Raw genomic sequence first — 27,033 nt, forward strand, 5'->3', positions numbered from 1 at the left:
ATTGATTCTTCTTCAAAACCCTGTTTTGAAGAAGAAATCGTTAATGTGTTGTTTTAGATTATGTAATTTATCTCCAGCTCTTCAAAAGGGAGCAGCTTCCTCAGCTACTATCTCTGCAAAAGCGCAAACCTTGTCTGCAAGCATTTGGGCAGACCAGTTTGATGACCGAGACCCAGAGGAAGCACAAGAGTTCATTCTTCAATTGGTGGTACTTTGGAATGTCCAGTGGCTTGGTTGTGTCTATATCTGTCCTCATGTACAGTCAAGAAAATGTTGGATGGGGTTTGGGGTTTTGTATCCCAACCATGGCAATGGCAATAGCACTCTCTGTTTTCATGTGTGGGACAAGGTTATACAGACATAAACTGCCTCGTGAGAGTCCGTTCATTGGAATTGCCCAAGTCTTTGTAGCCAGTATCCGTAAATGGAATGTTTCTGTTCCTTCTCTGGGAGAAAAGAAAATATATGTTATTCAAGAAGAACAGCTTTTAAAGGATGAAAAGAGTAGAGAGCTTTTTCTTACAAATCAGCTAAGGTTTCTTGACAAGGCAAATGTGGCGGTTGATTTAGATTACAAGCATAAAGACATTAAATGGAGACTATGCACAGTTACACAGGTTGAAGAGGTGAAACATGTTCTAAGATTGTTACCCATTTGGATGGCTTGTTTGATGTATGGGGTTGTCTTTGCACAATCCCCAACATTCTTGCCTGTGTATGATCGCATCTTTGTTCCCGTGGCCAGAAAAAATAACCAAAAACGAGCGTGGTATAACACTACTTCAGAGGATAGGTATTGGTATATTTACTTCCATTCTTTCTATGATTGTTGTTGCCTTGACAGAAATGAAAAGGCTCCAAGTGGCTACAAGGAAACTTTAATGGATTGCTAGCAGATCATCCATCCCAAGGGAATGGTGAGCAACATGAAATTTGAGGAGACCCCTTTAAACACGCTACCTCGTCACAAATCTGCAACCCCTCGATGACTTCGAAGACACCTCCCTACAGTCATAAGTCCTTGCTTCTTAAGATCATCCGGGCGCGAGGAAAACGACTTCTTGCTCCGCATGTCTCCTTAATTTTAGCTTACTTGGTATCTTAACTTGGAGACTTGCCTTTTGTCACTTGGTAGTTTTCTTCATTCCTAGTTTTATTCCAGGTCTCCGCAACGTTCCTATTTCTATGAATTTTAAAGTTACAGGAGTATTTGTAGCCGGCAATGGAAAATTTGTACTATTCTTCTTCTGACCAGTAATGCCTAGCAAATAACTCTTTGGCATCTACGATTATTCCGTAATTTCAAGGTTCTTCATCTCGAATGTTTGAATGAGTCTCTCATCAAGGATATCATTCTGAAATCAGTAAAAGTAAACCATAACGGCATGTGGTATCTGAGCGTGCATTTGCAGCGTAACTGTAACCAATTCAATCCAAATATCAGACCGAACTATCACCGGCTTGCGCACAATGAACAAGTGTCTTGTGAAGGACAAGAGGAGCGAATAAATTATTGCTTCAGGAGTGGAGAACTACAGGTTTCAGGATGTGGCAGTGAGGGATCTGCAGGATGCGGTAGTGGAAGTTACAATTTGGTGTATAGTGGACATATATTGATGTCATTTACTTACTTTTCAAGATGTGGCAGTGATGAATTTGCAGGATGTGGTCGTGGTAGGTTCACAAGAATTGCAGCACAATGGACACACTGATGTCAATTTACTTTGGCATCGAAAGTATGGTCATTTGAGCTTTCAAATTCTTTTATCTTTTTAGCAGGTTGGAAATGGCAGTCGGTATGCTTTTTATTCAAGAGAAGAAAGAGTTTGTGCAACATGTTTGCAAGGTGAGCAACATGAGGAGGTTCTTGACATATGAGTAATTTGGAGAGCAAGCATGGTGTTGGAGCTGTATATGTAGACGGTTTTGTGGGATAAGCGAGCAATAAAATTGAAACAGTGCTTTCCACCTTGGGTGGATGTTACTGCGTACTCAAGTTTTGTCACGATGTATCAACATTTTCCAGTGATCTAAAAGAGTTGATTGAGGAATAATGGGATAGAAATCCATGTGTTAGGCCAATCTTTTATGCGATTATTGTGCGTCCAGATGAAATAAGGCTCTTATGTGTCAAATAGAGCTTGCTGGCATTGATCGTATAAGTTCTAATCCGTTGTCAACTAAAGAAAAATAAGGCGCATGTCTTTGACACCTAACATTAGATAATTTTCAGAATGAAATAGTACACTTGTTAACAGATGGCAGATCATCTACAACTTCCCATATTTTAGGCATGAAATCAGCAAATAGAAGCAGTCCCAGATTCGAAGGCATAAATTCAGTGGATAAAGAATGAAGTGGCAGCGGGAATTGGACATTTGGCAGTAGTTATCTCCATCAGACAAATCATTCAAAAACCTCAACTATGCGAGGTTCTTTCCAGAGATCTTTCGGTGAACAAATTCACCGGCAACATTAGCAGCTCATGATAGATAGCAACCGATCCTTTACTAATGTCCAGTTCTGATCCTGTGGAAATCTGCGCTCCAGCATTCATCTTTTAATTAGCCAATGATCAGAGGATTTTTAGGGACACGATTCTGTTTTAGGATAGAATGTAATGCTCCTTTCTATTATTGTAAATTGCAGTTCAAACAGCGCTCTGATTATGGGGTCGATCTGTTGTTTTTGTTTTAGAATAGTTTATAAAATAATCATTTGTAATAAAAATTTAGAGAGAGATGAAAGGGGAGTTCTGAGTGCTGAGAGCGAGAGGAGAAACTGAGCTTCATTGTACAGTCTATGACAGAGATTTTTAATGAAGTTTCACAGCTCTGACTTCTGAGATTCATGTGGTATGTTAATTTAGCATAGGTGTTTCTTGTGTTTCATATGTAATTTGTTATGTTCCATTTCACTACATGATCATATCTAATTGAACAAATGAAGTGTTAAAGTGATAATTCATGCCTGCCATGCTCCACTTTTAAGTTTGTTCAATTCAATGTTTTCTTCTGTTTAAGGAGGATTCAAAATTATTGTTTGCCCTCCTTAGCTCCTCACCAGTCTTGCCATCCCATTTAAAATCTAGATTTGATGCTAAATTCCTTGCCTACCTTGCCTTAGTCGTCAACCTGTGTTGTTCATTATATTTCTCTGTTTCAAGCTGTGATTTTGCCCATGCAGCCCAGAAAAACCCCGTTATTTAATTAAAAACACCAATTCAATCATTCTAATCAATTTACTAGCCTAATATCAGTGTTACCCATTTGGTCATCTCATCAATTGAAGATCTACCGAGATTGACCGGAGAGAGCCTTCTCCTGCCCCGTAGGGCTAGCTACGGGGCTGAATGGTTTGATGTTGCCTTGAGGTTTACCTTTCTTAGCCTGAGGTGAAATCTCAAGTGCTAACATACTGGCGACCATACTGGGGAGAACAAACTTGTCTGTTGATTGATGTGTTTGTTTCATAAGTCTTAGACGGAGCCTGAAGTTACGCCAGGTAGCCTTCGAAAACGCTCTTGTTTGACATCAGCGTTAGTAGATAAACGCTGCTTCATTCAATCTCCATGAGCTTGTGGATATAATACTTCATTCACATTTTACCCCAGTACATGCAATCAAGGTACAGATCTGATGTTGATGGTGGACAACAGTCAGACACTTATGCAGGCTGAACCATTCACCTGGCGACTCCAACTCGATCCAGACATTCCAGCGCTTGCTGATCCGTTCATGCAATGGAAGGGTATGTGGCAAACCCTACCCTAAGTGAAGCTGTAGAAGAAATAAGAAAGGTGTTAGCAAATATTGAATTTGATTAAAATGTTTTCAATGCTTTGCTTCAATGCTTGAAATCTATTAAGGTCCTCAAAACTAAAGTGTATGAGTTAATTGTTGAAAGAATCGAAAAGGAGATTCAATGTTTAGATGAGCAGATCCAGTCATATGATTTCCAAGATCCTAAAAAGTTCTTGGAAATCCTTCTTCGATCGCAACAAGAAATCATAGAATTGCCTACAGAGGTTTACATTGACAGTGTGCAGCTGGAAGTATGCATCACAGAGTTGGGGCAGCCAACAGAGTCCGGTTTCCGTGATCCTATCGCGGTATACATGGACACATTTTTCAGTTTTATTGATAGATCAGGCTGTATTTTCTGTGACCAGGGTCAGTACGTACATGAAGGGCTGCCAGCAACTGCATCTGTGAATTTGTGGCAGCATTCTCAAACGGCTTCATTTTCAGGTTTACTTGAATGGTTAATTTGGCATTTTAGTATTACCTGATCTAATGTCTGTATAGCACAGTAGGGTAGCTTTGTAAATAAATAAGTAGCCATAAGGGCAGCATCTTGTTTTAGTTTTCTTGAAGATTGTTTGAGTTCAGTTTCAGTTTGAAAATAAGTCAAGAGTTGTGTTAATGATGACTCCATTTCCCAATGGGTGGAGGCACTGTCTGCTCTCCCAAGGTTCTGCGGTTCTTGGCACCTCCACGGAGCGGCAGCTGCCATCCCAAGTGGAGCCGATGTTAGACTCCGTCTCATGTCAGAGATTGATTCTTCTTCAAAACCCTATTTTGAAGAAGAAATCGTTAATGTGTTGTTTTAGATTATGTAATTTATCTCCAGCTCTTCAAAAGGGAGCAGCTTCCTCAGCTCCTATCTCTGCAAAAGCGCAAACCTTGTCTGCAAGCATTTGGGCAGACCAGTTTGATGACCGAGACCCAGAGGAAGCACAAGAGTTCATTCTTCAATTGGTGGTACTTTGGAATGTCCAATGGCTTGGTTGTGTATATATCTATCCTCATGTACAGTCAAGAAAATGTTGGATGGGGTTTGGGGTTTTGTATCCCAACCATGGCAATGGCAATAGCACTCTCTGTTTTCATGTGTGGGACAAGGTTGTACAGACATAAACTGCCTGGTGACAGTCCGTTCACTGGAATTGCCCAAGTCTTTGTAGCCAGTATCCATAAATGGAATGTTTCTGTTCCTTCTCTGGGAGAAAAGAAAATATATGTTATTCAAGAAGAACAACTTTTAAAGGGTGAAAAGAGTAGAGAGCTTTTGCTTACAAATCAGCTAAGGTTTCTTGACAAGGCAACTGTGGCGGTTGATTTAGATTACAAGCATAAAGACATTAACTGGAGACTATGCACAGTTACACAGGTTGAAGAGGTGAAACTTGTTCTAAGATTGTTACCCATTTGGATGGCTTGTTTGATGTATGGGGTTGTCTTTGCACAATCCCCAACATTCTTGCCTGTGTATGATAGCATCTTTGTTCCCGTGGCCAGAAAAAATAACCAAAAACGAGCGTGGTATAACACTGCTTCAGAGGATAGGTATTGGTATATTTACTTCCATTCTTTCTATGACTATTGCTGCCTTGACAGAAATGAAAAGGCTCCAAGTGGCTACAAGGAAACTTTAATGGATTGATAGCAGATCATCCATCCCAAGGGAATGGTGAGCAACATGAAATTTGAGGAGATCCCTTTAAACACGCTACCTCGTCACAAATCTGCAACCCCTCGATGACTTCGAAGACACCTTCCTACAGTCATAAGTCCTTGCTTCTTAAGATTATCCGAGCACGAGGAAAATGACTTCTTGCTCCGCATGTCTCCTTAATTTTAGTTTACTTGGTATCTTAACTTGGAGACTTGCCTTTTGTCAATTGGTAGTTTTCTTCATTCCTAGTTTTATTCCAGGTCTACGCAACGTTCCTATTTCTATGAATTTTAAAGTTACAGGAGTATTTGTAGCCGGCAATGGAAAATTTGTACTATTCTTCTTCTGACCAGTAATGCCTAGCAAATAACTCTTTGGCATCTACAATTATTCCGTAATTTCAAGGTTCTTCATCTCGAATGTTTGAATGAGTCTCTCATCAAGGATATCATTCTGAAATCAGTAAAAGTAAACCATAACGGCATGTGGTATCTGAGCGTGCATTTGCAGCGTAACTGTAACCAATTCAATCCAAATATCAGACCGAACTATCACCGGCTTGCGCACAATGAACAAGTGTCTTGTGAAGGACAAGAGGAGCGAATAAATTATTGCTTCAGGAGTAGAGAACTACAGGTTTCAGGATGTGGCAGTGAGGGATCTGCAGGATGCGGTAGTGGAAGTTACAATTTAGTGTATAGTGGACATATATTGATGTCATTTAATTACGTTTCAAGATGTTGCAGTGATGAATTTGCAGGATGTGGCCGTGGTAGGTTCACAAGAATTGTAGCACAATGGACACACTGATGTCAATTTACTTTGGCATCGAAAGTATGGTCATTTGAGCTTTCAAATTCTTTTATCTTTTTAGCAGGTTGGAAATGGCAGTCGGTATGCTTTTTATTCAAGAGAAGAAAGAGTTTGTGCAACATGTTTGCAAGGTGAGCAACATAAGGAGGTTCTTGACATATGAGTAATTTGGAGAGCAAGCATGGTGTTGGAGCTGTATATGTAGACGGTTTTGTGGGATAAGCGGGCAATAAAATTGAAACAGTGCTTTCCACCTTGGGTTGATGTTACTGCGTACTCAAGTTTTGTCACGATGTATCAACATTTTCCAGTGATCTAAAAGAGTTGATTGAGGAATAATGGGATAGAAATCCATGTGTTAGTCCAATCTTTTCTGCGATTATTGTGCGTCCAGATGAAATAAGGCTCTGATGTGTCAAATAGAGCTTACTGGCATTGATTGTATAAGTTCTAATCCGTTGTCAACTAAAGAAAAAGAAGGTGCACGTCTTTGACACCTAACATTAGATAATTTTCAGAATGAAATAGTACACTTGTTAACAGATGGCAGATCATCTACAACTTCCCATATTTTAGGCATGAAATCAGAAAATAGAAGCAGTCCCAGATTCGAAGGCATAAATTCAGTGGATAAAGAATGAAGTGCCAGCGGGAATTGGACATTTGGCAGTAGTTATCTCCATCAGAAAAATCCTTCAAAAACCTCAACTATGTGAGGTTCTTTCCAGAGATCTTTCGGCGAACAAATTCACCGGCAACATCAGCAGCTCATGACAGATAGCAACCGATCCTTTACTAATGTCCAGTTCTGATCCTGTGGAAATCTACGCTCCAGCATTCATCTTTTAATTAGCCAATGATCAGAGGATTTTTAGGGACACGGTTCTGTTTTAGGATAGAATGTAACGCTCCTTTCTATTATTGTAAATTGTAGTTCAAACAGCGCTCTGATTATGGGGTCGATCTGTTGTTTTTGTTTTAGAATAGTTTATAAAATAATCATTTGTAATAAAAATTTAGAGAGAGATGAAAGGGGAGTTCTGAGTGCTGAGAGCGAGAGGAGAAACTGAGCTTCATTGTACAGTCTATGACAGAGATTTTTAATGAAATTTCACAGCTCTGACTTCTGAGATTCATGTGGTATGTTAATTTAGCATAGGTGTTTCTTGTGTTTCATATGTAATCTGTTATGTTCCATTTCACTACATGATCATATCTAATTGAACAAATGAAGTGTTAAAGTGAGAATTCATGCCTGCCATGCTCCACTTTTAAGTTTGTTCAATTCAATGTTTTCTTCTGTTTAAGGAGGATTCAAAATTATTGTTTGCCCTCCTTAGCTCCTCACCAGTCTTGCCATCCCATTTAAAATCTAGATTTGATGCTAAATTCCTTGCCTACCTTGCCTCAGTCGTCAACCTGTGTTGTTCATTATATTTCTCTGTTTCAAGCTGTGATTTTGCCCATGCAGCCCAGAAAAACCCCGTTATTTAATTAAAAACCCCAAATCAATCATTCTAATCAGTTTACTAGCCTAATATCAGTGTTACCCATTTGGTCATCTCATCAATTGAAGATCTACCGAGATTGACCGGAGAGAGCATTCTCCTGCCCCGTAGGGCAAGCTATGGGGCTGAATGGTTTGATGTTGCCTTGAGGTTTACCTTTCTCAGCCTGAGGTGAAATCTCAAGCGCTAACAGGGCCCAAGTGGAGAATGAGACCAACAAGTCAAAGTTTTATTATGTTATCGACTGTACAACACCCATTATTTTTAGCTGGGTGGAAGCTATGAAAGTCAACATGAAGCGCCAACTATCAAAAGTTAAGGTGGGAAACTTGAAGCAACTTTGCTATGGGTCTGTGTTAGTGACCTTCTTCCTATAGCAAGTTTCATTGTTCCACTACTAGCTAGATGAGGTCGAACCGTCATTGCCACGAGACCCACGGATGATCTGTTGGAGTATGTTGATGTCCAGGATTACCGGGGGCCAACAGATGTCCTATACGCATGCATTTTTCTCATGGCTACAATGAAAACTGATCATATTGGAGGATTGACCTTACAGTAGTACAGAATTCTGTGGTGATCTGGATATGCCGCTCCATGAGGGGAAGGATTATGATTATGGAGGTAAAAACAAAAAATTTTAATTTTTTATATTTTTTATTATTTTTGAGATATATGTGTTTATAAAATTTCAATTTTATAAATGCAGATGTTGGACTAGAATGCCCTACCAAGACGTCCTTGATTGCCAGGCACGTTCCTTGGTAGTTCGAGGTCGCTTGTTACTAGGAGGGAAGCAACATTGAGGAGGAAATCACATGAAATCTCGAAGGCTTGACCCATGGGATCCCAGAGTATGCCTGAATGGGTGATGTTCCATGCAAGTATCAGAGGCATATGGTGAGAGTATCAGATCGGATCCGTCGACTGCTGACTCGCGTAGTCCAAGCAGTTACATGCTATCATGAGCATCATGCTGTTTAGTGCATAAGTCTAGCATTCCACATTTTTTAGGCCTGCGAGCCATGAATGTATAAGGCCTCTGAGCCACTGATGTATTTTGAACACACATATTATTTTTTGGGCTTTTGATGTACAAAAAACATTACCCACACACACACACACAAACACACATATATATACATATATATATTCTATACTTCCTTGCTTACTATGGTACAAATATTTTTGTGTTTTGAGTTTTTACATGTTTCGCAAATGTCTATCCAACACATAATTGCCTAATGCATCTATCAATGTAATCATGTATCTAGGAATATGATGATATGTAATGTAATCAAAATTTATTTCCAGTAGACGAATACATAGATACATTCTCAATATCTGAGGGTTTCTGACAGAATACCTCCCATTGAGTTGAAGGATGACAAGATGTGAATCAAGGTTGACAACCAATTCCTGGATTCCAAGAGCGATAGTTTCTGACAACAATGTGATAATTATGCTATACTCAGCAATGTTATTAGTTGTTTGACCTAGAAAAATACCTTGAAGATCAATCAACTCACCATGGGGGTCATAAATATCCCATGTCGCGGATGATAGACTCTAGGTACTACGGCATGCAACACCAGCGAAATCGATGTGAGGAGATACCGACATCTACAAAGCAGGAAAAAATATAATAAGTAGGTAAGATGCTTGTAAAAACAACACACCAAACACGCTGTAAAAAAATCAATAACACACTATTGTACAAAAGTATGCATGCAAGATGACTTAAGCATAGTACTTTTTGAGATAGAGCCCATTTCGGGGCTTGTCTAAGGGATTTCCCTCATAGTCAATAAACTCATAGGCCCCTTTCTGTAACACACGTTTAACAATGTAGGGCCCATGCCACATGGGTTTTAATTACCTGCCCCCAACTTATCATTAGACTGATTATACAGAAGAACCAAATTGCCCTCAGAAAAAGGTAGACGAGAGACAAATTGATCAAAATGGGACTTGAACCGCTTTTTCTGTGCTTCAATGACCAAATCAACAAGACAACGAGTCTCATCAAGCCATTCTAGGTACAAGAGACACTCTTCCTGAGGTGAGGTCTCGAGGAGAAGTTCGACAGCCAGCTTGAGGGATGAAATTTCACACTCAATCGATTAAGTTTCTTCTAGACCGTAAACTATATGGAATGGTGTGAATCTAGTTGCATCCTTGGTCAAGGTTTAGTAAGCCCATAGAGCTGAAAAGAGCATGAGATGCCAATTTGACTTGTGCATCCCAATGGTGTGCTGAAGCATCGTAACCAAAACTTTTTTCACAACTTCAACTTGGCCATTGGCCTAAGGGTAGTATGGGGTTGAGCCATCGTGGCGCAAGCCCAATGTAGAAGTTAGCTCAACCATCATGTAATCTCAAAAATGGGAGCCATGGTCGGTGACAATGGCCTGAGGTACTCCAAACCTAGAAATAACATGATTGACTAGAAATTGAGTCGTAGTTTTACCATCCACAAAGTATGTAGGCATCGCTTCGACCCATTTTGTGAAATATTCCACAGCAACGATAATATACCCATTCCCCCCGGCCAAACGAGGGTTACAGGTCATATAGTCGATGCCCCATTTAGTAAAAGGACCAAGGGTAATAATGTGATGTAGGTGAGCAGGTGGGGCGTGCATCTTACACTGATAAATTTGGCACTCGTGGCACTTGCGGACAGCAAGGATGCAATCCTTGAAGATAGAGGGCCAAAAATAACCTGCACAAAGGATTTTTTGAGTAGTAGCATATCTAGACAGATGGCTACCACATGCGCCAAAATGGAAATCATTCAAGACTTTCTCAACCTCCTCGAGAGTGAGACAATGACGAAGAATTTAATCGACACCGATGCAATATAAAGTATCTCCAATGATATGGTATGGTTGATATTGATGTCAAATGCGTCAGCCATCATCCTTGGTCAACACAAACTGGAAGGTGGATGTCTGGATATATAAAATGATATCACTGTACTAGGGGTCGAGAGTGTTAATTAAGAAAAGAGTCTTGTTCGAAATCTGCTCGTTTGCAGCAGTAGGGGGAGAAGTGAAGGGAAGGGAGAAAATCAACTCAGTGAAGACCAATGATTTCTTAGATTTGGCAGTAGCGAATACCAAATCGAATTCTTGGAGGATATCAATCCACTTCGAATACTTGACCCCGAGTAACTGACGAGTTAGGATGTAGGTCATGGGGTTGCATTCCGAAATCACAGTGGTAGTGCAGAGTAGAATGTAATGCCAAAAACGTTGAATAACCTGTATGGTAGCCAAAGCCAACTTCTCGACATTAGCATAATGTGTTTCAGTGTCGAGGAGATTGCGACTGAGCTAGTAAATAATATGCTCATTTCCTTCATCATCGTCCTGTACCAACACCATAGCGATGGTACTAGAGGTTGCAACTAGATAAAGGAAGTAATCATGATGATAATTCGAGGGATGCAAAACCAGAGATTCTGGATTCGTTTTCCCCAATGGAGTCACCAATTTGTGGTGCAAGTGAATTATTAGTGTGGACACAAACAATTCCTCTAGCCCAAGAGAGCAGGTCTAGCCACAAACAAACAATCTATATAAAAATTCCTTAGGCTAGAATCAAATAAGAGGGCCTACCGCTTAAAATGCTATTACGCTTTGTGATGATCCTGCTTCCTCACTCCAGCTATCTTCTGTTTCCTTCCTTCGAATACCTGAAACAAGCAAACAACAACAACAACAAACATGATAGCATACAATATTTTATTCAACCTACTTAATAGGTCAAAGAATATTAAGCCATAAAGATGTAAAATAATACTTTATGTAGGAAATCAATCAATAGTTGCATTAATATAAATCAGAAAGAGATTACAACCAACTGCACTTTCTTCATATTATCATCTGTAATATTTTGTGATGTCCACACGGCCTTCGCAACGAACCAAAACTAGTTTGGGTCCTCATTTCCTAAGCCCTTAAAAAGGGGCAACTTCATCGTATTCAACATATTGAATGGTAGCGGAGGTGGTGGTGGTGTGGGCGAAGGTGTATACTATGGAGGTGTTGTGGTCACCAACAACCCCCCTTACTTCATTTGACCTTAGCAATAACGTCAAACGAAGAGGGTACCCTGAACGAAATCCCAAAAAAATACCTTTTCTAAAGTTTTTGTATTTCTCTCCCTAAGGCTCAAATCGCATCGCAAAGAAAGGCCGAAGCATAACTCGAGCGCAAAAAACAAACACTGCAAAATTGCGATGCGAAGTTCATCGCATCGCATACTTCACACGCGCCCCTTAAAAGAAAAATCTTTGAGCAATGCGTTCGCCGATATGCGATATCGCAAATCGCAAGCATTACGCTATACGACGTAACCATTAAACGAGAACTTGCGATATTTGCGATTTGCGATCTGCGATCTGCGATGGCGGCGGTCTGCGATCTGAAAAGACTTACCACACGATAGACCCATGCATTAAGCGCGCGCCTTGAAAGAATTTAATGACCGCATGCTTAAGTATCTAGGAATGATTGCGTTACATTTATCGAAGAGTCAAGTGATGATGGATGTCAGAATTATGCGTTCATTAGAGATTAATGCTTTCACGTCAAGTCTTCTCATTTCACTTCTCCTTTGCGTAAACTGCAAGACACGCAACTGATATAAGTTTATATGCAGGAAACATCTGAAGGAAAGAGGAAAGCGCCAATCAGCAAAGAGAGAATGCTTTCACAAAATGGATGCCGCATGAAGCAGAACCGCGGATTCCAGGCTATCAGCCAACCGGCACTGATGAAATTAGACTATCCAGGACTCAGAGTCAAAGGCGCACAAAAGCAGCGTGTTCAGAAAAGATCCTGAAGCTAAGACTTAGTGAAGCAGAGAAAGAAGCGCATGAGAAGGAGAACGCTTCAGGGAAACCTGGAACAAAGAACGGAAGAAATTCTCGACACAGGGAGTTGCCCATGCAGCACGACTCTTAACCCACTCAGTCATTCGCACGACCGGAAACCGAAAATGGCAACAGCAAAATCAGTTCGAGAAGAAACTGGGACACGCTAAGTATACACGCGGCGAATACACCCAGCTAGAGAAAGGTTTTCGAAAATATCTTCTGGTCTGCCGGAAGGAAGTGCCAGCTCCTGCTATTTCCACTTTTATCTCCCGAGCGAAACAAGAAGGCGGCTAGCCGACTCTTCCCAGGAAAGCATTACACTGTTGACAGCACTAAAGAGAATATACAGAAACGGTCGGAAATTAGATTTTAAGTTTAGAAATAAAGTTGCTTTTAGTAAAAGGGCGGTCATTTGAGGCCGATTCCCTAATTTCATGTAATTAAGATTGATTAGTTAGTAGTATTTAACCCTTCTCATGGTTTTTGGAGAAGGGTCCGGAAATCTGTCAAAAAACTTATCCTCAGAACATGCACTTCTGCACCCTCGGAGGAGGTTTTTGATGAATGGATGGATCGAGATTTATTTATGTTTGCATTTTAATATATGTTACTGATGTTGCACTTTTGTACTCTTAGCAGATGTTAGAACAAGTAGAAATAAATCATTGTTACTTGAAGTTTATTAGTGAACTTAGTCATAAATGGTACTTTTATCTCTTGGCTAGATTCTGCTAGTATTCCTAAAGTGATATGTGGCTGAGTTCTTTGTATGTTATTGCATGAATGTCTGTATTACCATTTGGCACTTCTGTACGGTGGGGTCATTTATTTATGTTTAACATATAGAAAACTAATTATGCGATATGCTGTTCACAACTACTCTGCCTAACTTCTTATGCAGAATGGTTTATCTTTATTGATTTATATTATGATATCAGTTGAATGATCTTTATTACCGGCTGCTGTTAGAAATCTTTCTAGATCGAATAACAAAAGAAAAACACCCCGGGTTAGCGTAGATTAGATGTATTTTTCTTCATTAGATTACATTAGCATAGAGTTAATTTAGCAGTTAGAATTAAAACTAGATTAGAAGAATCCCCCCCCCCCTTTCCTTAGATTAATACCATCAGATTCTACGCACACACACACACCCATCACATTGGGAAACTGGTCCCATTACCCCCAGTCGGACCCGCTACTCCAAATGGGCAAGGAGCCGCCAACCAGGTTCCGGACCGGGTGGGTATCCCCCTTGTTGTTGACCCGACCTCGGGGCCCTCAACATTTCTGGCGCTAGAAGGAGGGCCAAGGCTATGAATGGCACATAATTCAAAACCCAAATACCATTCTAAGAGCAAATCACCCTCACCAACTTCCCCGACTTCCCCAATACGACTAAACTCGGAACTGGAAGTCGCTCGGACATCCACCTCTGTTATACATCCCGATACATCAGAACAACTTATTGTCGATCCCCCTGAAGTTCAAACCTTGATCCGTAAACTCCAGGGATTCTCTATTTTTAACCAGAAATCTGATAAATCTAAAAGCAGCTTGACTTCGCAATACAACCCTGCTCATCCCCTGACCCGATTGAAGAGTGAAAAGTTTGGCATTCAACCAACTGAAATCCCTCTCCCCACTAGGAAAAGAGCAAGGAAAACATTTCAAGAGTCTGACAGAGAGACTCTTTCATCCACCTCAACCATTTCAACTCCCTCTCCGCGAAGTCGACCACCCACATATCCACCTCAAATCACTCATCCATCTTCCGCAACTCTTCCTCCACAATCGTCAAAGATCATAACATCTCTATCTTCTCAACCTCAAAGATCATCTTCTACACTTTTACTAACCAGCAACTCAGCGATGGCACAATCTCCATGGAACAACCCTGGGGCGGTTCTAATGCCTCCACCCCTGAGTCCAATACCTGCCCATCCCGAGAAGTGGTTACCAAAGTTCAATCCAGAAACTGGAATGCTAGATGAAGAACATATCAATAATTTCATGCTTTCTGTTAATCTCGACGGAGTTACCAACGAAGACGCCGTGGTCCGACTCTTCCCCTATACGATGCAAGGGACGGCCGGGTCATGGTACTTCTCGCTACCCTCCGGATCTATCACCAGCTGGGATATTTTTCAAAATCAATTTCTCAGTAAATTTGGCGATGATAGATCGACAGTGACACTGATCAATGATCTGTCCAATCTTAAAGCTGAGGCTCGGGAACCCATTAAATATTTTAACTTACGGTTCAACAAGATCCTCAAAAAAATCCCCGCTGCTTCCCAACCCAGCGAGGAAGTAAGATGCGAATGGTACATCACGGCCTTACCTTCAAACTTGGCCATCTTCATAGATAGGGCAAGCAAGACAACCTTAGTCGAAAATTTGGCTGAGGCATTAGCAGTCGAAAGACGCGTAGTAGCCTTAGAAAAGATATCTACAATCGAAGAGCATAAATCTAAGAAAATCTCTTTCAAAGAAGAAACCAAGAAGAAGCAAACGAAGGATCCTTTCGACATGGAAGGATTACAAAAGGTATTAAAGGCCATGTCAAATGAGATGATTGATATCAGGAAACAAGTAGCAGAATCGTCCCCAAGAAAGCCTTTTAGGAGTTTTAAGAGAAATCCTCCTATGGAGACGAAGCCACCTAGCGTGGTCTCTAACGTGGAATCTAAAGAAGAAGAAGAAGAGAACACCGCTGAAATGCATACCGACGATGAAGAAGTGGTGGAACTACAAGGAATGTGGGATTTCATCCTCCCACAAGAGGAAGATCAAGAAGCACTTCCGGTTAGCACGAGAAGCAGAAATCAACTTGATCCTCCCCAGACTACCCCAAAACAGAAGGGCGCAAGCCCTCCAGCAAAAGAAAAGGCCGCAACAAAGAAGACAACCCCTAAAGCGACCTCATTTAGCCCAGTCCAATCAGAGCAATCGCCTCCATCAAAGACACTAATAGTGTCGGATGAAATGGAGTATAACATCATCGACGACATGAAGAATACTAGGGCTAATATCACCCTGTACGAGCTGAGCAAATTGAAACACCAACAGAAGATCATGATGAAAGAGTTACCCGCTGTACCTACTGCGCCTCTACCTACAGCTATAGCTTCCCATAATATAGGAAGACCCCCAATCAACGCGATCAATAAAATCGATCCAAATGACATCGCCTTGATTGGAGGGAGGTCTAGATCTCACACTCCCCCTTTCCTCCTCACTTACGAGATCTTTAACAGAAACGTGCATAACTGCTTGGTTGATTCTGGTGCTTCAACCAATATTCTACCCAACTCAATATGTGCCAAACTTAATGTTCAACCGCAAAAATCCGCAGTGCGCATAGTTCAACTTGATCGATCACAAGTCGAAGTGATAGGCGAACTAAATCAAGTGAACATAAGACTATCATCCAACCCCAAGGTGTGCCAGGTCATCGATATTCTAGTTGCTGACATCCCTGAATTTTATGGTCTAATTCTTAGCAGGGATTGGTCCGAGAAGCTCCACGGATATTTTTCGACTGACTGGTCGCACATGTGGTTACCCTTCAACGGGAAGCCAAATCAAATAAAGGTTGAACGAGAACTGCACCAAAAGTACATAGTGACGGACCTGGAGGGAGAGAACGAAGCCATAGCATACAACAGCAGCATCATAGGCAACTATTCGGTAGACTCTTTCCTTGGAAATTTCAATGCTCACATATCACCATATTTAGAAAATTCAGTCGTGTCCCAAGTAGAAAACTTTTCCCAGACTGATGATTCAAAATGTGTTAGTTTGTTAGATAACCCTGTAAATACTTCTTTATTTTGGAAATTATATTTTGATGGCTCTAAGTCCAACGAGGGAGCAGGAGCAGGATGCGTCTTAATTAGCCCAGACGGAAATAATACCATGCTCACATGCAGACTGGAGTTTGATTGCACGAACAACACAGCTGAATACGAAGCCTTAGTGCAAGGCCTATACAAAGCAATCGGCTCCAACGTCAAATATCTTCAAGTCTTTGGAGATTCCGAGATCATCGTCAAACAGGTACGTAACACCATACACTGCCTGCCTAGTCATTTAAAGCACTACCAATCTTTAGTGCAAGATCTCACTGCGCATTTTACAGCATTCAATATTTCATCAATCCCAAGACTTCACAATGAAAGCGTAGACCTGCTAGCAAACGTAGCCTCCAGACTCATTCCCTCCGAAGACTTTAGTCCAGATAGGTTTTCGATAGAATTAATTTTTAAACCGTCTATTCCTGACAACATCACCAACTAGAGAGTATTCAACGACGACCCAGACATCATAAGTTTCCTTACGTCCGAAGGATCCTACTCAAACCAGATAATCGACGAGGACTGTCATGACCACCAAATACAACAAAGTGGCACTGATAACGCTATACCCAAATCAGTGGTCAAATTAGAAGATTTGTATGACTTAAAAAGTCGGTTCAAAAGGTCAGCTAACGCCAAAATTTACAGTTCAACTCTAAACTACGAATCAGTGAACTTAGGAACCGACGAGAAACCCCAAAACGTCAATCTAGGCCAAGGCCTAGCTCCTGAAGAAAAATCAGCATACATCCGTCTTCTACGACAGTACAAAAATGTCTTTGCCTGGAACTACGATGAGCTGAAAACTTATAACACTTCTATCATTCAGCACACTATCCCTATGATCGATAACGAGAAACCCGTCCAACAGAAGCTCAGAAAAATTCACCCCAACCTGGAAAATCAGATAAAAACTGAGCTGAATAAGTTGTTGAGAGCCAGAATAATTTTCCCGGTCAGACATTCCAAATGGGTATCCAATATGGTACCTGTTAGGAAGAAAAACGGAGATATTAGAATCTGCATCGACTTCCGGAATCTCAACAAAGCCTGTCAGAAGGACAATTTTCCCCTCCCACCTATGGAGCAAATATTACAGGCTGTGGCAGGCTCAGAATTGATGTCTTTCCTGGATGGATTTTCAGGATATAATCAAGTGCTGGTACACCCAGACGATCAGCTAAAAACCACCTTCCGAACTAAATGGGGTACCTACGCGTATCGAAAGATGTCGTTCGGTCTGATCAACGCCGGCGCTACTTTTCAAAGAGCTATGGATATTGCGTTCAAAGGGTTAATCAATAAATCAGCAGTGATTTACCTGGATGATATAACTGTGTACTCCAAAAAACGAAGCGACCATCTCAAAGATTTGAAGCAAATCTTTCAAAGATGTTTAAGGTATGGAATCTCGCTTAACCCGAAGAAATCTTTTTTCGCGTTGAGTGAAGGAAAATTGCTAGGATTCATAGTGTCCAAATCGGGCATTCACATCGAATCTGCCAGAATCAAAGAAATTTCCGAGATATCCATGCCCCATAACAAAAAGACCATGCAATCTTTCCTAGGACAGATCAATTTTGTGAAAAGATTTGTCCCAGATTTTTCACGTATTATCTCTCCTTTACAAAAAATGATAAAAAAGAATTCAAACTTTAAATGGGGTCTAGACGAGCACGAAGCGTTTAACTTAATCAAACAAGCCATCATCGACGCTCCATCCCTAGCAACCCCAAATTTTTCAGAACCATTTGTCTTATACACGTTTGCCTCAGAGCATTCTTATGCTGCGATCTTGACCCAGGCAAACAAAGAAAAGGCAGAAGCCCCAATCGCATTCTTTAGCTCAAACTTACAAGGTGCTGAGCTGAAATATTTGGACGTAGAAAAACAGGCATATGCCGTCTTTAAAGCAGTCAAATATTTCAGACCCTTCTTGCTAAAGGCCCATACCAAGGTCATAGTACCATTCCCGGCGGTAAGACACCTCCTGATTCAGAAAGACGTGGGCGAAAAGAGAGTGAATTGGATCACCGCCTTGCAAGAATACGACCTGGAAATCAAGCCGGCACACATCGTAAGAGGCCAAGGCTTCTGCAAGATGTTAGCTGGAGCATCGCAAATCCCCGAAGAGTCACCTGAAGAGGTACACGCGTATGAGGTAAGCCTAAACGACGCAGAATCATTTTATGCCGACATCATTTATTTCCTAAAGAATGGATATGCTCCATTTCACCTGGATCACATAAAAAGGAGAGCCCTGAGGTTAAAAGCTAAACAATACCAGCTCGTAAATGATGTCTTATTTAAAAGAAACTATGATTCTGTGCTTCTTAGATGTCTTGAGAAAACTGAAGCCTAAAAGGTTTTGCAGGAACTCCACGATGGACCAGCAGGTGGACACTATGCTGGAGAAGCCACCACGCACAAGATCTTACGTGCAGGATACTACTGGCCCACGCTGTTCAAAGACTCGTACAATCACGTGAGAAAATGCCAAGTCTGCCAAACTGCTGCAGGAAAACAAAAGAAGTCATCCATGCCACTGCAGCCGGTTAACATCGAACAACCATTCAGCCAATGGGGCCTGGACATAATAGGTGAGATCGTTCCTCACTCCTCTAAATAGCATAGGTATATCCTCACTGCAACCGACTATTTTACTAAATGGGTAGAGGCAGTTCCGCTCAAGACAGCTAATTCTGAAAACATTGTTAAATTCATAGATCAGTTTATCATTACTAGGTTTGGATTGCCAACGGCCTTAATATTTGATAACGCTTCATATTTTTCTGGAAATACCATGACTGAGTTCGCACTCAAAAGAGGGTTCAAACTGAAGTATTCTGCCAACTACTATCCGCAAGGTAATGGGTTGGCTGAATCAACGAACAAGAACCTAATCAGGATTATCAAAAAGACAGTTGACCAAAACCAAAAGAATTGGCACAAAGCGCTGGTAAACACCTTATGGGCAGACAGAATTACCAAGAAAGCCTCTATCGGGACTTCTCCCTTTAATTTGGTTTACAGGAGAGAAGCAGTTCTTCCTACTCACTTACTCATTCCCTCTTTGTCCTTAGTACAATACATTGATGAAGTACCTACTTCTCCCTTACAACTAAGGCAAATGGAGGTAATCAAGTTAGAAGAACGACGAGAACAAGCCAAGAAAACCCATGCTCACCACCAAGCGCTGATAAAATCCTCTTTTGACTCGAACATAAAGACCAGAAAAAACTTCCAGATGGGTGATCTAGTTTTGAAGTGGGATAAGGCTCACGAAGAAAAGGGCAAACATACGAAATTCCAGAAGCTATGGCTTGGTCCTTTTCAAATCGTAGAAGTCATAGGCCCGTCGACTTTTGTGTTGCAGGACTTGACAGGCAGAAGAGATTCTCTGCCTGTAAACGGACAAATCCTCAAAATGTATTTCCCATAGAAGGTCATCCTTCTGTTTTTGTAGGATAGTTTTAAATTTTCATGTTAGTTTTCATTTTTTCATAGATAGGGCTGGTTGTGAATGATCATAAATAGTATTCATGAAGAAACATACCATTTCTATATCAAATTTTGATTTCACTTGTATAAATAGCAAAACTTTTCGAAAAATCTGACTTTTATTATTGACAAATAGAGTTGACTTTAACCTGAATATGATGTTAGTTTCAAACTTCCCAAAGAAACATGGGATGAGAGTAACTTTTGGCAAAAATTGTTTTATGCCAATGATATGAAAGGTATCATCGATAGCAAAATAGGTATTCTCTGCAAAACTGTTGTTCTTAAAACTCTATTACTGTCGTCCAGAGCTTTCTTAAGGAAAAACAATGACTTCCTCCCTGCTAAGGAAAATCGCAGCATCCAGAGAGACAATCCAAGAAAACACTATATCTCAAAGAATAAGAGGTCTCATCACGAGCCAGCTTGTTCAGCAAAAAGTATAAATCAAGTGAATGACTGTGTCATAATTTGGCCACCAAACCAAGACATTGTTCTTTAAAATAAAAAAAATAAAAAAAAATAAAAGTGTCAAAAGGATTTTTCTCTGGAATGTTGTAAATAACCTCAAGTAGGAAAAAGGATCATTGCTGGATAACATGGTAACCCTGTCGAGGCTATGGAAGCTTGCGGGCAGCAGAGGCTCTACCTGCGACAAATGAGCATACTTTACAAAGCCAGTATGCAGAGAAGACCTTATTTTGTCTTTGAGGAGACTAAGTAATGACTAGGTATGAATACAAAAAATAACCCAGGGGAAACAAACAATCAGAATCAAATAAGAAGTTGTGACGAAGCATCATTGACAGGATAAAAGGTAATACTCTATCTGTCCATAACAAAATTTAGGCATAAGAAAACTTTTCTGTTTTGGAAGTGAAAATGCAATAGAACAAGCAGAGATAACTGGTTCTTCACAGTGAATCGCCATTGTTGTGGTCACCAACAACCCCCCTTTCTTCATTTGACATTAGCAATAACGTCAAATGAAGAGGGGACCCTGAACGAAAATCCCAAAAAAATACTTTTTCTAAAGTTTTTTTATTTCTCTCCCTAAGGCTCAAATCGCATCGCAAAGAAAGGCCGAAGCATAACTCGAGCGCAAAAAACAAACACTGCGAAATTGCGATGCGAAGTTCATCGCATCGCATACTTCACACGCGCCCCTTAAAAGAAAAATCTTCGAGCAATGTGATCGCCGATATGCGATATCACAAATCGCAAGCATTACGCTATATGACGTAACCATTAAACGAGAACTTGCGATATTTGCGATTTGCGATCTGCGATGGCGGCGGTCTGCGATCTGAAAAGACTTACCACACGATAGACCCATGCATTAAGCGCGCGCCTTGAAAGAATTTAATGACCGCATGCTTAAGTATCTAGGAATGATTGCGTTACATTTATCGAAGAGTCAAGTGATGATGGATGTCAGAATTATGCGTTCATTAGAGATTAATGCTTTCACGTCAAGTCTTCTCATTTCACTTCTCCTTTGCGTAAACTGCAAGACACGCAACTGATATAAGTTTATATGCAGGAAACATCTGAAGGAAAGAGGAAAGCGCCAATCAACAAAGAGAGAATGCTTTCGCAAAATGGATGCCGCATGTAGCAGAACCGCGGATTCCAGGCTATCAGCCAACCGGCACTGATGAAATTAGACTATCCAGGACTCAGAGTCAAAGGCGCACAAAAGTAGTGTATTCAGAAAAGATCCTGAAGCTAAGACTTAGTGAAGCAGAGAAAGAAGCGCATGAGAAGGAGAACGCTTCAGGGAAACCTGGAACAAAGAACGGAAGAAATTCTCGACACAGGGAGTTGCCCATGCAGCACGACTCTTAACCCACTCAGTCATTCGCACGACCGGAAACCGAAAACGGCAACAGCAAAATCAGTTCGAGAAGAAACTGGGACACGCTAAGTATACACGCGGCGAATACACCCAGCTAGAGAAAGGTTTTCGAAAATATCTTCTGGTCTGCCGGAAGGAAGTGCCAGCTCCTGCTATTTCCACTTTTATCTCCCGAGCGAAACAAGAAGGCGGCTAGCCGACTCTTCCCAGGAAAGCATTACACTGTTGACAGCACTAAAGAGAATATACAGAAACGGTTAGAAATTAGATTTTAAGTTTAGAAATAAAGTTGCTTTTAGTAAAAGGGCGGTCATTTGAGGCCGATTCCCTAATTTCATGTAATTAAGATTGATTAGTTAGTAGTATTTAACCCTTCTCATGGTTTTTGGAGAAGGGTCTGGAAATCTGTCAAAAAACTTATCCTCAGAACATGCACTTCTGCACCCTCAGAGGAGGTTTTTGATGAATGGACGGATCGAGATTTATTTATGTTTGCATTTTAATACCTGTTACTGATGTTGCACTTCTGTACTCTTAGCAGATGTTAGAACAAGTAGAAATAAATCATTGTTACTTGAAGTTTATTAGTGAACTTAGTCATAAATGGTACTTTTATCTCTTGGCTAGATTTTGCTAGTATTCCTAAAGTGATATGTGGCTGAGTTCTTTGTATGTTATTGCATGAATGTCTGTATTACCATTTGGCACTTCTGTACGGTGGGGTCATTTATTTATGTTTAACATATAGAAAACTAATTATGCGATATGTTGTTCACAACTACTCTGCCTAACTTCTTATGCAGAATGGTTTATCTTTATTGATTTATATTCTGATATCAGTTGAATGATCTTTATTACCGGCTGCTGTTAAAAATCTTTCTAGATCGAATAACAAAAGAAAAACACCCCGGGTTAGCGTAGATTAGATGTATTTTTCTTCATTAGATTACATTAGCATAGAGTTAATTTAGCAGTTAGAATTAAAACTAGATTAGAAGAATCTCCCCCCCCCCTTCCTTAGATTAATACCATCAGATTCTACGCACACACACACACCCATCACATTGGGAAACTGGTCCCATTACCCCCAGTTGGACCCGCTACTCCAAACGGGCAAGGAGCCGCCAACTAGGTTCCGGACCGGGTGGGTATCCCCCTTGTTGTTGACCCGACCTCGGGGCCCTCAACAGGAGGTGAATGCAGAGGTGGTCTGGGCGGTTGGGGTATTCGCGGGAACCCTTGCCTTATGAAATAGATAGCACTCTGAGGTGAATCTTATGCTGCTCCTTCATAATCACTCAGAGGAGGTTCAATCAGCGGTCTATATTCAGGGCCTGTTCTCCCTCTATTCCTGAAGAAATTTCCACTTCACGTAGCTCCAAACATCAAGGTAATGGCATAACCCACTTTTCACACAAGATCATATTAATCCAAGTATTCAAATATCTTAATTACATACCTTGCGGTCCCTTGAAGAAGCGTCGCTCTAGTTCACTATAGCTAACTGAGGTATCAACTGCGAATTTTGTCATGAATCCTCCTATAACGCGATCAAGCTAGTGATCGACAGCACGCATGATCTTATCTTAGTAGTCTTCCAATCTCGATACTAGCTTCGGGGTCCACAATATTGGACTGTCAAGCCTCCACCTTCCCTGACCATTTGCCAATTTACTGATCCACTCGTGCAGCTCGATCGAGAAGGAACATAAGAAAATTTTATGTATCTCTATGTATTGATACCTATCTAACCACTGTTCTTTTGTCAGGCACAAATTTCTTTTTTCCCACGCCGCGAATTCATGGATATTTCTATCCAACCACTCCTCAATTTCCTTCTTAGATGGATTCCAATGATGCGACATCAAACATCTCTTTATGCAAATCCCAGTCCCGACAACATAACCATTTGTTGGCTTAGTGGGTCCTAACCCAGGTTCATTGTTAGTTTCGCCAAATAAATCCCTACACTATTGGCCCTTTTGACATCAATCCCTGGAGCATAGACTAAAGTCTCACTCGAAGTAGTATGGGGGGATTATGGAACCAAGTTTTTGCACCCATAGACGAGAATGATGTTGTTTTATGCCCTAAATCTAACTTCACGCAGATTGATAAGCCTTTAGGGCTTATCGATATAACTACCCTTAATTAGCTTCTAGACCTCCACAAACATTAATGACTATCTTTTGCGGACCCTGAATATTTGAATCAACTACTTACGCACATCAAATATTACTCTTAACCCAATAATTACTCAAATTAGCTTAAGTGTTAATAACTTCCACATACAATAAGATAATCTTCACGTAAACAGTTAACAGTAATTACGTTCATGTAACAATATCAAACATGTAAAGTTGCGCATTAATACACCATCATTTTATAAACCCATTATAACTTAAGGCACATTCATATAAACATAAGTAAATAGACAAAACACAGGAATTGCTAGAATACTATCTTTATTATTGCTTCAGTTCTGCTCACGGACTCAAGACTACCCTATGCACTCAGTTGCAAGGGTCCGCGCACTTAGCTGCAGACTCTACTTCTAGGGCTCTGTGCACGCAGCTGCAAAGCCTATGTTCTAATCTAAGACTTCTTCACTCTTACTCTTACTAACCAAATACATTCGTCTTCATCATCCATTATCTCTCATAGACTCTCTAAGATTCTCCTATTTATACAATCCCATTGTCTTCTAACCATGGGTGGATCTACAAAAGCCGACTCAACTTACATAAAAGAAGGGTAAAACCCTTTATGACACTTTACTATCTACACAATCGGCAACCACAAATTACATATACTTTACATTTAATACAACAAAACTTGGGCTTTCTTCCCAAAAACTTGGGTTTTTGCCCCAAAATTGACCCTCAGGGACCCTATCCCAACAAAGACAGACCTCGTTGTCCCAGAAAGGAGGAAGGTAGGCATCGAAGCCGCCTTAAGAACCAAAAAGAAGTAGAAGGTAGATAATAAAAATTGTATAACACTAGTGGTCCTCACTAAAGGGTACTTAGAGCAAATCAGGGAAAGGATACAGGAAGCAATGACAAAATCATGGAGAAATTTAGAATATCGCTACGATGCACTTCTAACAAGTCTCGAAGAGAATATTGCAGAAATAAAAATACTAGCACATAAAATTAGATAGCCAGCACATCTTGTGGAAAATATTGGAGAAGAAAGGAAAATAGAGCCTACTCTTGCAACACGGTTATCATCGATACTTGCCAGAGCCCTACAGTTTGAGTCCGCCGAGGCTCAGTAGCAGGCTAAAGAATGGAGGAATGTCAACATGAACATAGAAATAGCACCATTGCAAAGATTACATAATATGCACTTGGAAATAATAGAGTCGTCGAGGTTGCGCAAACAACACACCTCATAGATGAGCATTTAGGTAGAAAGAGAGCGGGCTTCACTACTACAGAATCTTGACTAGGCAATCCAGGAAATTAATCGAGAAATTCAACTAAAAAATAAGATCAAGGAGGTGGTTGAAGCAACACGCAGAGAGATTTCGGACCTTGATGTTCAAGAAGAAGAGCTAGCAGAGGACAAGATCGTGAAGCTCAGCCTTGCAATCAAAAGATACAAGGAGAAAATCACCACAGTACAATTTAAATATTAAATGAAGATCAGTGAGCTATAGATGAAGTTGTAACCAACCACGCCATAGAAATTACGAGAAGAGAGGGAGACAGACCTAAAGGCTATAGTGGTCAACATCTTCACGGCAATAGCAAACTATGGAAAGCTTCTAGATTAGAGATTACAGATTTGGACTTCGATGCAGGAAGATCTAAATGTACAGAAACTGCAAGAAGACATTTAGTAGAAGCATTAGAAACTAGAAGATATTTGAGCAACTATGAAGACCATACCAATATTGCATAAGCTCAACAAGTTCGATGAGGGAAATTTCCTCCAGAAGAAAATAGAAGAACCGAGGAAGGAGGAACATGTTTTAATAGAGAGAACTCCTCCATGGTAGGATGAGGCACTCCAACTTTCCCAGGAAGTAGATGAGAAGCTTCAATAAGTTCGTAAGAGGGAAAAAATAGTGATACAAAAGGCTACCAAAACTATGACAAAAGCACTATTGGAAGAGGTGCACAACGAAGAGAAGTAATTCAAAGAGACTCTGTAGGAGTTCAAAAATACCTACAACAGTATTGTAGCAAAAATTAGAGGCAATGTAGTGGAGTGACTCAGGACGAGTCACCTGTGAGCATTAGGGACCTATTGGGCGCAACCCAACTTTCCCTAGTATTTGGCAAAGACTCCGCGTTTTGTCGAGTGAGCAATAGAGTGCGAAGTGGACTGTCTAACAGAGAAGTTTAAATATACCGCATGGTATAAGGGCTTTAGGATAGGGAAAATCCCCTTCTTGTTGTAATAATGTAAAATATCAATGCGTTATGGGACCATAACTACTTGTATTAGGGAGTCCATGGTATTGTAATGATGTACCCTTTGATGTAATAGTATACGTAGGGTCAAATAATAAGAACAAAAAATGAATCTTATTATCCATATTATTGTTATGGTCAAATTCTTGGGACCTGTAGTTGGAAGAAAAGGTGAGGCTCTGTAGATGAGTGTGCAAAGGCCTGAGTTTACAATTGAGTGCGTAAACAGCCTGTAGCTAAGTTTGCAGAGGCCTAAGTCTATAGCTGAGTGCACAGGCAGCTTATAGATGAGTGCATAGGACAATAAATTTTTGTTGTACAAGATTTATTATTATAAAAAATAGTCCTTGTGGACATAACCCCACGTTGGGGTGAACCATGGTAAAATTGGTTTCTTCATGTGTATATTTTCTTAGTATCTGATGTAGCATAGCAGTTTATTACAGTTACACTTTATTTCAGCATAATGATGATATATGGCTTTATATGATATGTTTAAGTAGTTAATGTAATGTGGAGATGTAATTTATGAATGTTAAGGATAAGAAAACAACATAATACCACATCTCCACATCCTTCAAGGCTACAGAAACCTGGTTCTACATCATCCCATAGTCACTTCAGGTGAGACTGTGATCTACTTGTAGGTCGTTGCCGAAAGGGTTAGTGATTAAGGATCTTGTTGGTTTGTAGTATATATTGAACCTGGGTTAGCCCAAATCATAAC

General features: G+C 40.5%; 2 protein-coding genes across 2 annotated transcripts in view; both read left to right on the top strand.

Moving 5' to 3' along the window:
• Positions 1–305: 305 nt before the first annotated feature.
• Positions 306–893, top strand: LOC149181617 (protein NRT1/ PTR FAMILY 5.4-like). The gene has a single exon (XM_089414267.1). The coding sequence runs from the start codon at positions 306–308 to the stop codon at positions 891–893; it is 588 nt and encodes a 195-aa protein (XP_089270393.1).
• Positions 894–4,860: 3,967 nt separating this feature from the next.
• The window catches only part of LOC149181618 (cation/H(+) antiporter 19-like), an 84,806-nt gene continuing 62,633 nt past the window's right edge, over positions 4,861–27,033 (top strand). Inside the window, exons 1-2 of the mRNA XM_089414268.1 lie at positions 4,861–5,348; positions 6,335–6,401. Coding sequence (XP_089270394.1) covers positions 4,861–5,348; positions 6,335–6,401 — 555 coding nt within the window. The remainder of the gene's footprint in view (positions 5,349–6,334; positions 6,402–27,033) is intronic.

Source organism: Pinus tabuliformis, chromosome 3_2, assembly GCF_031772625.1.
Source record: "Pinus tabuliformis cultivar Carrire ecotype Pingquan chromosome 3_2, CPIR1, whole genome shotgun sequence".
In the NCBI taxonomy this organism is placed as follows: domain Eukaryota; kingdom Viridiplantae; phylum Streptophyta; class Pinopsida; order Pinales; family Pinaceae; genus Pinus; species Pinus tabuliformis.